The sequence below is a fragment of the Aotus nancymaae genome, unplaced genomic scaffold, assembly GCF_030222135.1.
Source record: "Aotus nancymaae isolate 86718 unplaced genomic scaffold, 86718_ANA_hifiasm-v0.15.2.pri h1tg000018l, whole genome shotgun sequence".
In the NCBI taxonomy this organism is placed as follows: domain Eukaryota; kingdom Metazoa; phylum Chordata; class Mammalia; order Primates; family Aotidae; genus Aotus; species Aotus nancymaae.
Window position 1 is genome coordinate 6,470,545 of NW_026988430.1, and position 13,177 is coordinate 6,483,721.

Below are 13,177 nucleotides of genomic sequence, written 5' to 3' on the forward strand. Positions count from 1 at the left end.
CCTGTGAGTACATCCAGCACAGATATTTTGGTTAAATTACAAGGGCATAGAATATATACTGTGTGCCTGTAAGCATGGCATGTCTAACAGCTACATAGGATAGGGCTTAACAAAGAGTTATTAGCACACTTATGATTTACTCTTTAATGAGAAAGGAAACTTTAAAGAAGAACTTTTCTATTTCCCACACACATTCTTCACAGGCCAACAACACTGGTGTATCCATATGAGCAGCACATTGCTCGCAGCTGGGAGGCCAAGGAAGCGCCCTTTTCCCTATTGTCTGGAGGATCTGCTATCCTTTCCTGCCACTTCTACCTTTAAGATATGTGAAGCCTCTGATTCCCTGCACCCACACATGACTTCCATTCTAGCCTCCATCTCAACCTCTCAGAGGTCTGGACTGTACTACCCAGGACTCTCAGTTGCAAGTGGCAGAAAGCGTAATTCAGACTGGTTTAATCAGAAGGGGAATTTACCAGCCCATGCCACTAGCAAGCTGAATGCAGGGACTGCAGTTTCAGGAAAAGATGGATTTGGCAATGTAGCAATCTGAACATTGTCTCAATTTCACTTGTCTTTTTTTCTTTCTGTTTCTCAGATAAAACTTTTGAGTTTTTTTTGGGCAGGCGCAGTGGCTCATGCCTGTAATCTCAGCACTTTGGGAGGATCAGGTGGGTGGATCATGAGGTCAGGAGTTTGAGACCAGCCTGTCCAATACAGTGAAACTCCGTCTCTACTAAAAATACAAAAAATTAGCTGGGTGGGCCGGGCGCGGTGGCTCACGCCTATAATCCCAGCACTTTGGGAGGCCGAGGCGGGTGGATCACGAGGTCAAGAGATCGAGACCATCTTGGTCAACAAGGTGAAACCCCATCTCTACTAAAAATACAAAAATTAGCTGGGCATTGTGGCACGTGCCTGTAGTCCCAGCTACTTGGGAGGCTGAGGCAGGAGAATTGCTTGAACCCAGGAGGTGGAGGTTGTGGTGAGCCGAGATCGTGCCATTGCACTCCAGCCTGGGTAACAAGAGTGAAACTCCGTCTAAAAAAAAAAAAAAAATTAGCTGGGTGTGGTGGTATGCGCCTGTAATCCCAGCTGCTCAGGAGGCTGAGGCAGGAGAATCACTTGAACTCGGGAAGGCAAAGGTTGCAGTGAGCTGAGATTGTGCCACTGCAATCCAGCCTGAGCAACAGAGCGAGACTCCATCTCAAAAAAACACAAACAAAAAAACTTTTGAGGTTTTTTTGTTTGTTTCCTTGGTTTTTTAGAAACAGGGTCTCACTCTGCTGCCTTGGCTGGAGTGCAGTGGTGCCATCATGGCTCATTACGGCCTTGACCTCCTCAGACTTCCGTATCTAGTGCTACAGGCACACACCACTACGCCTGGCTAATTGTAAAAAATTTCTTTTGTAAGAGTGGGTTCTCCTGTGTTGCCCAGGCTGGTCTCAAACTCCTGGACTCAAGCGATGCTCCCACCTCAGCCTCCCAAAGTGCTAAAATTACAGGAATGAGCTACCACACCTGGCTGAATTCTGTTTTTATTTTTATTTTTATTTATTTATTTATTTTGAGACAGAGTCTCACTTTGTCTCCCAGGCTGGACTGCAGTGGTGCAATCTTGGCTCACTATAACTTCCGCCTCACGGGTTCAAGCAATCCTCCTGCCTCAGCCTCCTGAGTAGCTGGGATTACAGGCACCCACCACCATGCCCAGCTAACTTTTTGCATTTTAGTAGAGACGGGGTTTCACCATGTTGCCCAGGCTGGCCTCGAACTCCTGAGCTCAGGCAATCCGCCCGCCTCAGCCTCCCAAAGTGTTAGGATTACAGGCATAAGCCACCATACCTGGCTTATTTTTATTTTTTATTTGTTTAATTTTTTCCAGACAGAGTCTTGCTCTGTTGCCCAGCTGGAGTGCAACCTCCCAGGTAGCTGGGATTACAGGTGTGCACCACCATGCTCAGCTAAGTTTTGAATTTTTAGTAGAGATGAGGTTTCACCATGTTGGCCAGGCTGGTTTCTAACTCCTGACCTCAGGTGATTAGCCTGCTTCGGCCTCCCAAAGTAAGCCACTGCACCTGGCCTGAATTCTGTTTTTAAATTGAGGTATAATTGACCTACAGAAAAATGCATACATTTAAAGTTTGATAGAAATTTGAAATTGTTGATAAAATGTGATACATTTTAACTTATGTGCACACTGTTAAACCATCTCCTCAATCAAGATAGTGAATATAGCCATCACTCCCCAAAGTTTCCCGCAGCCCATTTGCAAATCCCTCTCCTCCCCCATCTGCTTTCAGTCACTATAGATCAGTTAACATTTTCTAGAAATGTATACACATTGAATTATATTGTAGATACTCTTTTTTATCTGGTTTATTTCATTCACCATAATTAATTTAAGACTCATAGATGTTCTTCATTTGTCCTTAGTTTCTTTTTCCTTTGCTTTCTTTCTTTTTTTATTTTTTGAGATGGAGTCTCACTCTTCGCCCAGGCTGGAGTGCAGTGGTGAGATCTTGGCTCACTGCAACCTCTGCCTCCTGGGTTCCTCTGCCTCCTGCCTCAGCCTCCTGAGTAGCGGGGACTACGGGCATGCGCCACCACACCCAGCTAATTTTTTGTATTTTCAGTAGAGATTGGGTTTCACAGTGTTAGCCAGGATGGTCTCCATCTCCTGACCTCGTGATCCACCCGCCTCGGCCTCCCAAAGTGCTGGGATTACAGGTGTGAGCCACTGCTCCCGGCTGTTTCTTTTTTCTTTTCTTTTTTTTTTGAGACGGAGTTTCGCTCTTCTTACCCAGGCTGGAGTGCAATGGCGCGACCTCGGCTCACCGCAACCTCCGTCTCCTGGGTTCAAGCAATTCTCCTGCCTCGGCCTCCCGAGTAGCTGGGACTACAGGCGTGCGCCACCACGCCCAGCTAATTTTTGTATTTTTAGTTGAGACGGGGTTTCACCATGTTGACCAGGATGGTCTCGATCTCTTTGACCTCGTGATCCACCAGTCTCGGCCTCCCAAAGTGCAGGGATTATAGGCGTGAGCCACCGCGCCCGGCCCCACTATCCCCAATTTTACGTGCGGAGGGATTTCACAAGCGCACCGAATGAAGAAGGCGGGGACGACGGACGCCAATTTCCGGTTACGGCGAATTGCGGCTGTTTCCATGGAAACACCAACGTGTTGGCAGCTAGGTAGATTCTCGCGGTGCTTGAAGCACCGGAAGTGACGTCGCCGCTCGCGAGGACCTCAGGTGGATTGCCGCGGCCCCTCCTCCTAGAGCGGCAGTTTTTTCCCGCGCGTGCTGCCTTCGCCGCTCGAGCCGCTCGGGGGAAAACATGGCGTCTGCCCTGGAGCAGTTCGTGAACAGTGTCCGACAGCTCTCGGCTCAAGGTGAGGCCCTAGGCCACCGGGCTGGGCCTGGGCGGGTACCGGGGACGGGCCTGCATCCCCAGGCGCCAGCACGGATGACTGGGACCGCCCTTTTAGCCCTGAGCCTCTTCTCCGGGGCCGGGATCAGGGTTGCAGCGTTTAGATCAGGGCAGGATCGAGCGCGGCCGAGTGTAGGCAGCCTCCTCGCACGCCGCGGTCCTCACCGGCCGGCCTCCCCTCCCCCCGGCCCGGGCCCCTTCCACCGGGCGCTTTGCTTGACAGTTTGGGGGCGTGACTTCCGCCAGACGCCTTCTCGGGCGACTATTGGTCCCTTTTGTCTCTCTTGCCTTTGGTGATTGGCGCACCGCCATGTCAGTTTCCCCGCCGTCTGCTGACTAGGCCCCCGGGAGCCGGCGGGAGGCGAGTCCGTTCTGGGTGCCTTGGCTCCGCGGCTGGTCTTGGCCGGCTCCTCCGCTGCCAGGCGGCTCACGCTCGGGAACCCGTGCGCCTATTTTGGTCCTACAGAATGCTGCGGAAGCTCTCGCTCGTAGGACCCCCTTTCTTTTTTTCTTTCTTTTCTTTTGATACAGAGTCTCGCTCTGTGGTCCAGGCTGGAGTGCAGTGGCGCGATCTCGACTCACTGCAACCTCCGCCTCCCGGGTTCAAGCGATTCTCCTGCCTCAGCCTCCCGGGTAGCTGATTACAGGCGCCCACCACCTCGCACGGTTAATTTTTTTTTTTTGTATTTTTGGTAGAGATGGGGTTTCACTATGTTGGTCAGGCTGGTTTCGAACACCTTACCTCAAGTGATCCGCCCATCTCGGCCTCCCAAAGTGTTGGGATTAGAGACATGAGCCACCGCGCCCGGCCAGGACTCCATTTCTAGGGGTAGAACTGTGATGATTTTGCTCTCACTTTCCAGGTTGTTTGGTTCATTCATCACATATAAATATACCGAATTCTGGACCCGAAATTGTAATAATTAGATGCTGGCTGTGAAGGCCCCTTTAACTATCCCATGCTTCAGTTTCTTCGTCTGCGAAATAAGTACCTACTTAATACAGAGACGTGAAGATTAAATAAGAGTGTCTGTCATAAGGGGAGCAACAAATACAGCTGCAAATTATTGTTACTGTCATTAATTGTAAAGTTCTAGGAGCTGCGTGACCTTGGACCAGTCACCTTTAATCTCTGAGTCTTTTGTGTCTCCGTTGTAAATATGGAGGAGTGCTTTTACCTCACTGGTGTAAGGGGTATGATCTGATATGGAGCTGCACTTAATAAATAATAGTTCTTCCTCATTTTCCTTTTTATTAATAGAAATTAGGTTCACAGGGAAGACACAGACTTTCATTTTCTATGAATAAAGGAACCACTGGTTTGTTAATTTATGCCACAAATACTTAGTTTTCTCCTTCATGTGGGGTAGTGTAGTTAGAAGCTTCAGGTTGAGATCCCTTCTCCGTCACTTCTTGTGCGAGCCACTTAATTTCTCTGGGCCAATTTTCTGATTTACAGAACAGAACTAGGGCTTTTGTGGGCATCAGGTTGTAGGATGCTATAGGAACAGTGTGCTAGACAGAGATCAGTGTGATGACTTTCACTGCTGTCAGCTACTGTGCCTCACACTCATTGCACAGAAAATCTCTTGAGTTTCAGGCAGGGCACCATGGCACAAACACTTTGGGAGGCTGAAGGGGGCGGATCACCTTAGGTCAGGAGTTCAAGACCAGTCTGGCCAACATGGCGAAACACCGTCTCTACTCAAAATACAAAAAAATAGCTGAGTCTGGTGGCAGGCACTTGTAATCCCAACTACTCAGGAGGCTGAGACAGGAGAATCACTTGAACGTGGGAGGTGGAGGTTGCGGTGAGCCAAAATCATGTCATTGCACTCCAGCCTAGGCAACAAGAGCGAAACTCTGTCCCCCTAAAAATAAATAAAAGTAAAAAAAAAAAGTCTTTGAGTTTCTGTTTTCTCTGCTTCTCTTCAGAATTTTCTAATGTAAACCTCAAGAGAATGTTACAATATCCAGCTTTTTCTAATTAGAATTTCATTGGCCGCATCTCTGGTTGGACTGATTTCAAATGCACCCTGTGGCGCTTATGCTTTTTTTTGACTCTGCCCTTGGCCCTGCACTAATATTAGTTATCTAAGGATTTCATAGTGACCCAGCTTTTATTTCGGTCTCAGCTTGGCACTGATTATTAACTAGTAGAGAACTAATGGATTGCAATGCTTATTTCTGGGTGTTAGAAATTATTGTTAATATATTTAGAGTAATGGGTTAAAAAGGCAAATTATTTAACTGAAAGAAGTTACTTCATACCTACCAGTGAGATCTGTAATAAAATTATGATGAGTTGGTATTTTCCAGTTAAATCTGTGTGATCTCAAGAGGTGATACCTAATAAGATCACAGCTGTTTTAGTCTTGTTTTGCCATGCATGTATAATAATGATATATTTCCTCTGCTTTCAGTAAAACGTATCAAGTTTAAAAGTATTATAGGAGCACCAGAAATCAAATTATAAAAAGTACCTGGCTATTGTCACTTGTATTTTAAGCATTATATGATGTTGTATTCTTTTAGTAAGGAAAAGATGATGCAGTTGTTATGTAGAAACACAGAAGTAGGAGACTTGAGTTAATGCCCGTGGACTTAAATATATCCCCCCTGTTACCAGAAAGACAGCTAGAGTGTGACCATGGTGTCTGTCATGAGAATAATTGTCAAAATCGATGGATCTACTTCATGGTACCAATTCAGGCCAATTTTTTTTTTTTCCCCTGAGACGGAGTCTTGCTCTGTTGCCCAGGATGGAGTGCAGTGGCATGATCTCAGCTCACTGCAACCTCCATCTCCCAGGTTCAAGGATTCTTCCACCTCAGCCCCCTGAGTAGCTGAAATTACAGGTGTGCACCACCACACCCAGCTAATTTTTGTATTTTTAGTAGAGACACGGTTTTGCCATGTTGGCCAGCTTAGTCTTGAACTCCTGACTTTAAGAGATCTGCCCGCCTCATCCTCCCAAAGTGCTGGGATTACAGGTGTGAGCCATAGCACCTGTCTGAGGCCGAATTATTAATAGATTCTGTACCTTAGTTGTTAAAACATAGCATTGCAGGCCAGGTTTGGTGGCTAATGCTAGTAATCCCAGCACTTTGGGAGGCTGAGGCAGGAGGATTGCTTGGGCCCAGGAATAGGAGACCATCCTGGGCAACATAGTGAGACTCTAGTCTCTACAAAAAATTTTAAAAAATAAGATGGGCATGGTGACGTACACCTGTAGTCCCAGCTACTCGGGAGGCTAAGATGGGAGGATTGCTTGAGCCCAGGAGGTTGAGGCTGTGGCAAGCTCTGATCACTCCACTGCACTGTAGTGTGGGTGACAGAATAAGATCTTGTCTCAAAAAACAAAACAAAATAAACATAGTATTGTAGTATAGGGGAAAAATAGATCAGTTAGAAGATTAATTCAACGGGTAGCTGCTTGATGAGCTGCTAAGCATGTGCTGTATTCTAGAGCTGGAGAAAGGGACAGTCCCTCCACCTGAGTTTACTGAATTACCTAACCACCACAGTCCCATGTGAGGCAGAGAGGGCAGATATCCAGCTTATCCATGGGGAAGGGAACTGAGATGAGGGTCCAGAGAAGCCACAAGCTGATTGTCGAATGCTGGATGATGCTCTGTCAGGTAGCAGAGGATGTCAGGAGAAGGATAGAAAACAGCATGTGTAGAAGCATAAAGAGGAGAGAACATAGAATGTTGATTTTTCTGAGCTTGCTGTGACCAAAGAGTAGGTTAGTGAGGAGAAGTAGCAGGAGATAAGGCTGGAAAGGTAGCAGGGACCAGTTACTGAAGGGCCTTAGTCCAGGCTAAGGCATTTGGATTTCTTCAACTCATTGGAGTAATTCAATTGAATGCGCAGTTTAGAACAGACAGTACTAATACAAAGCATGGGTTGGAGGAGAGAAAGATCACAGTAGGCAGAACATTTAGAAGATACATGATATAGGCCAGGTGTGGTGGCTCACACCTCTGATCCCAACACTTTGGGAGGCCAAGGCAGGTGGATCACCTAAGGTCGGGAGTTCGAGACCAGCCTGACCAACATGGAGAAACCCTGTCTCTACTAAAAATAAAAATAATTAGCCGGGCATGGTGCCACATGCCTGTAATCCCAGCTATTCGGGAGGCTGAGGCAGAGAATCGCTTGAACCCAGAGGCAGAGGTTGCGGTGAGCCGAGATCGTGCCGTTGCACACTCCAGCCTGGGCAATAAGAGTGAAACTCCATCTAAAAAAAAAAAAAAAAAATAGAAGATTTATGATACAGTCCAGACAAAAAATGATAAGGATCTGAATTAAGGCAGGGAGGGAAGAGAGAAAGGAATGGAGCTGAGAGACTTAGGAAGTAAAACTAAATCATCTGGATGCAGCGAGGTGCTAATAGTAACATGTACATTTCTGGCTTGGGAGACTGGAAAACGGAATAGAGGAAAAGGTGAAAAATTCAGAGAGAAGTGGAAGGCCCAGTGTAATCTCTAACTCATTTTGAGACCACGGACACGTTGTTTCACTCCTCTGGTCCTTCTGGGTCCTCATCCAAAATGAAGAACGTGTAAGAATCAGTTTTGGGCACTTCAGGCTCTGAAGTACAAAGCTGTGGTTAGAGATCCTTTAGTTTGATTAGTGCTGTAGCTGAAATACAATAGTGTTGTTCCTGTTTTCCAGGGCAAATGACACAGCTTTGTGAACTGATCAACAAGAGTGGGGAACTCCTTGCGAAGAACTTATCCCATCTGGACACTGTGCTCGGGGCTCTGGATGTACAAGAGCACTCCTTGGGCGTCCTTGCTGTTTTGTAAGGGGCATCTTCTTTTATAGTTTTGTGCTTGTTAAAACTGAACACTCTGCACTTTCTGGCTTTATTTTTGGTGTAGAATGTAAATCATTATAAACAACATTGAGCTCTTTTGCAAAACTAAAGTTGTAGTAGTTACATTTTACTCATTCCAACTAATCATTGCTTGTTGTATTTTGTTCAGTTTTATCATTTTTACAAACTCCTTTATGTTTATACAAATTCTGAAAATTTGTTTTAAAAAATGGCCATCTCAATTGTGGGGACTATAGTTTGCATTTATCTGAATACTAGGGCAACATAACAAGGCCCTATTTCTGCAAAGACTAAAAAAATTAGCTGGTTGTAGTTGTACGTGCCTGTAGTCGTAGCTTCTCAAGATATTGAGGTGGGAGGATGGCTTGAGCCCAGTTCAAGGCTTTCAGTAAGCTACGACTAAGCCGTTACAATCAGCCTGCGTGACAAAATGAGACCTTGTCTCACAACAAGAAAAAATATCAAAGATCCAAAGCAATATTGCTTAGAATTCCCTTCAGACAAATTTAAGCTATTTAAGACCAAATTAAATAGACCTTCCTTTAATTGGGATTCCTTATAACTGTGTACTTGACAGTAGAATTCTTCTTTTCTTGATATTATATTATTATAAATTGGGATATTATGGTTGTCTTGACGTTGAAATGATATAAATAAACTGAGAAGAAATTGACTTAAAGTGAGAGTCTGGCTTCACTTACGCTGGGATTCTTGAGACAAAGTTATGTGTGCAGAGCAGAGTTTAGAGAAGAAACTTGGTCAGAATGGAAGGATCTAGAGCTGTGCTCTGCAGTATGGTGGCCACTAGTCATATGCAGCTGTGTAAATAAAATTAAAAAAGATTCAGTTGTACTTGCCATGTTTCAAGTATTCAGTAGCCACGTGTGGTCACATGTCCATGTCTTAGCATAAATCTATAACATTTCAACCACTGCAGATAGCTCTGTTGGACAGTGCTGGTAAAGATTTCTACTGTCTTTATTTTCTTACTTATATGAAAGAGCAGATGCTGGGCACAGTGGCTCATACCTATAATCCTAGCACTTCGGGAGACTGAGGTGGGAGGATCTGTTTGAGACCAGCCTGGGCAACATAGCAAGACCCCATCTGTACAGAAAAAGTGGCTGGGTACAGTGGTTTATGCCTGTAATCCCACTCTGAGGTGGGCAGATTGCTTGAGCTCAGGAGTTTGAGACCAGCCTGGGCAACATGGCAAAACCCTGTCTCTACAAAAAAAAAAAAAACACAAAAATTAGGCAGGCATGGTGGTATACACCTGTGGTCCTAGCTACTCAGGAGGCTGAGGTAGGAGGATAGCTTGAGTCCAGGAGATTGAGGCTGCAGTGAGTTGTGCTCATGCCACTGCACTCCTGTCTGGGTGACAGAGCAAGACCTTGTCTCAAAAAAAACAACAAAGTTAGCTGGGTGTGGTGGCACATGCCTGTGGTTCCAGCTACCCAGGAGGCTGAAGTGGGAGGATTGCTTGAGCCTGGGAAGTTGAAGCTATAGTGAGCTATGCTTACACCACTGCACTGCAGCCTGAGTGACAGCAAGGCCCCCCTTTCAAAAAAGAACAGATGGCATGGATGTTTTATGTACACATAAACTCACATATACATACATATAAAGTGAGTAATGGACATGAAAGCATTTTAAAGCTATAAGATGTTTTACCATTGTATATGTTAGCTAAGATATGGAAAGAACCCTGAGCTTGTGGCTGGGTACCCTGGTTTTGAATCTACATTCTTCCGATTTTGAGTTGTGGGGCCCTGGGCTTCATATTTTTATTTATGAAATGGCAATCGCAGCCAGGCGTGGTGGCTCACACCTGTAATCCCAGCACTTTGGGAGACCAAGGCGGGCGGATCGTGAGGTCAGGAGTTCAAGACCAGCATGGCCAATATGGTGAAACCCTGTCTCTACTAAAAAATTAGAAAATTAGCCGGACGTGGTGGCACGTGCCTGTAGTCCCAGCTACTCCGGAGACTGAGGCAGCAGAATCACTTGAACCCAGGAGGAGGAGGTTGCAGTGAGCCGAGATCGCGCCACTGCACTCCAGCCTGGGTGACAGAGGGAAACTCCGTCTTAAAAAAAGAAAAATGGCAGTCTCAATGCCTCACTGACCTATTGTGAACCCCAAATGAAATTGTTTCTGACATGTTTTGATAATTACAAAGTGTAAATACAGATATATGGTGACATTGGTAAATAATACAGTACAGATGGAAATAGACAAACCAAAAGATGTAGGAGAAATTACGATTAGGTAATATCTATTTAGTTTTTCTTTTTTCTTTTTTTTCTTTGAGACAGTTATCGTTCTGTTGCCCAGGCTGGAGTGCAGTGGTGCGACCTCTGCTCACTGCAGACTCTGCCTCCCGGTTTCAAGTGATTCTCCTACCTCAGCCTCCTGAGTAGTTGGGGTGACAGGCATGTGCTACCATACCCAGCTAACTTTTGTATTATTAGTAGAAATGGGTTTTCACCATGTTGGTCTTGAATTCCTGACCTCAAGTAATCTGCCCGCCTCAGCCTCCCGAAGTGCTGGGATTAAAGGTGTGAGCCACCATGCCCGGCCTAATTTTTCTAGAAATTAGTTTCAGTAGTACTTTTTTTTTTTTTTTTAAAGAACTTGAAATTTACTTTTAAGCAATGCCTTAATAATGCTAGCTTACATGATTTCTCCCCTAAAACCTGTCACCAGCACCCTCTCGGAGTGTTTCTCATGGCAGTTGATGGCAGCATCCGCCGAGACACTTGGGATGCATCACCTGAGTCCTCCCTCTTCTCACCACTCCACTCTACCTGTCCTGCCCATCTGTTGTTCTGTCAGTGTCATTCCCAGAGAGACCACACAGTTGGTGGCAGCATCTTTTTTTTTTTTTTTTTTTTTGAGATGGAGTCTCACTCTGTCACCAGGCTGGAGTGCAGTGGTGCCATCTCGGCTCCCTGCAACCTCCGCCCCCCGGGTTCAAGCGATTCTCCTGCCTGAGCCTCCCAAGTAGCTGGGACTACAGGCACGTACCACTACGCTCAGCTAGCTTTTGTTATTTTTAGTAGAGATGGGATTTCACCATGTTGGCCAGAATGGTCTTTATCTCTTGACCTTGTGATCCACCCGCCTCGGCCTCCCAAAATGCTGGGATTACAGGTGTGAGCCACCGAGCCCAGCCTTGTGGCAGCATCTTTAATCTGAGCTGCTGCCCACCTCCAGCTAGCCCATAGCTTTCACTCTTGGTCCCCCTTAGTATGTTCTCCTCAGAGCAGGAAAAGCAACAACTAATTTTTTTTTTTTTTTTTTTGCGACAGTCTTGCTTTTTCACCCAGGCTGGAGTGCAGTGGTGCAATCTCGGTTCACTGCAACCATCGCCTTCCAGGTTCAAGTGATTCTCTTGCTTCAGCCTCCTGAGTAGCTGGGACTACAGGTGTGTGCCACCACACCCAGCTAATTTTTGTATTTGTAGAGATGGGGTTTCATCATGTTGGCCAGGCTGGTCTAGAACTCTTAGCCTCAAATGATCCACCCACCTCTGCCTCCCAGAGTGCTGGGATTACAGGCGGGAGCCACTGTGCCCAGCTGCAACCACTGATTTTTTTTTTTTTTTTTTTGAAACAGTCTCACTCTGTTGCCCAAGCTGTAGTGCCGTGGTGTGATCTTGGCTCACTGCACTTCTGCCTCTCATGTTTCATGTGATTCTCCTGCCTCAGCCCCTAAGTGGCTGGGATTACAGGCTCATGCCACCACAACTAGGGAATTTTTTTGTACTTTTAGTAGAGACAGGGTTTCACCATGTTGATCAGGCTGATAAACTCCTGACCTCAGGTGATTGGCCCGCCTTGGCCTCCCAAAGTGCTGGGATTACAGGCTTGAGCCACCATGCCCAGCCTCTTTGGTTTCATTTAGTGGAGTTTTTCATCTTGAAAGTTGTTCTTTATTAAACATATTTTTCTTTTCTTTTTTCCTTTTTTTAATTTTTTTTTGAGATGGAGACTCTGTGTCCCAGGCTAGTCTTGGCTAACTTGCCTCAGCCTCCTGAGTAGCTGGGATTACAGGCACTTGCCACTACACCCAGCTAATTTTTTTGCATTTTTAGTAGAGACAGGGTTTCATCATGTTGATCAGGCTGGTCTTGAACTCCTGACCTCATGATTCGCCTGCCTCAACCTTCAAAGTGCTAGGATTATAGGTGTGAGCCACCCCGCCTAGCTTTTTATTTTTATTTTTATTTTTATTTTTATTTTTGACAGAGTCTCTCTCTTCTTGCCCAGACTGGAGTGCAATGGTGCCATCTCAGCTCACAGCAACCTCCGCCTCCTGGGTTCAAGCGATTCTCCTGCTTCAGTCTCCTCGGTAGCTGGGATTACAAGCATGCACCACCAAGCCCAGCTAATTCTTTTGTATTTTTAGTAGAGACAGGGTTTCTCCATGTTGGTCAGGCTGGTCTCAAACTCCCAACCTCAAGTGATCTGCCCACCTTGGCCTCCCAAAGTGCTGGGATTACAGGCGTGAGCCACCACACCCAGCCTGAACATATTTTTCTTAACCCTTATTTGTGTCTACTTTGTATCTTGATTGTGCAAAAGAACCAGGTCAGGAGAATTTTACAGACTCTGGTTCTTATTGTTTTTTTGAGACTGGATCTTACTCTGTCACTCAGGCTGGAGTGCAGTAGCATGATCATAGCTCACTGCAGCCCAACCTTGTAGACACAAGTGATCCTCCAGCCTCAGTCTCACAAGCTGGGGACTACAGACATGCACCCCCATGCCTGGCTAATTTATTTTTTGTAGTAGAGACATGGGCTCACCACGTTGCTCAGGCTGGTCTCAAACTTTTGGCCTCAAGCAATCCTCCTGCCTCAGCCTCCCAAAGTGCTCGGATTAGGCATGAG

At 46.0% G+C, this 13,177-nt stretch overlaps 1 protein-coding gene across 3 annotated transcripts in view; it reads left to right on the forward strand.

The window, feature by feature from the left end:
- The first annotated feature begins 3,234 nt into the window (after positions 1-3,234).
- COPS3 (COP9 signalosome subunit 3) overlaps positions 3,235-13,177 on the forward strand; it is a 33,971-nt gene continuing 24,028 nt past the window's right edge. Inside the window, exons 1-2 of one of the 3 annotated variants that reach the window (XM_064378199.1) lie at positions 3,235-3,398; positions 8,117-8,246. In XM_064378199.1, the coding sequence (XP_064234269.1) occupies positions 3,344-3,398; positions 8,117-8,246 (185 nt within the window). In that variant the 5' untranslated portion in view covers positions 3,235-3,343. The remainder of the gene's footprint in view (positions 3,399-8,116; positions 8,247-13,177) is intronic. The other 2 variants (XM_064378198.1, XM_064378197.1) reach the window with 2 other exon arrangements.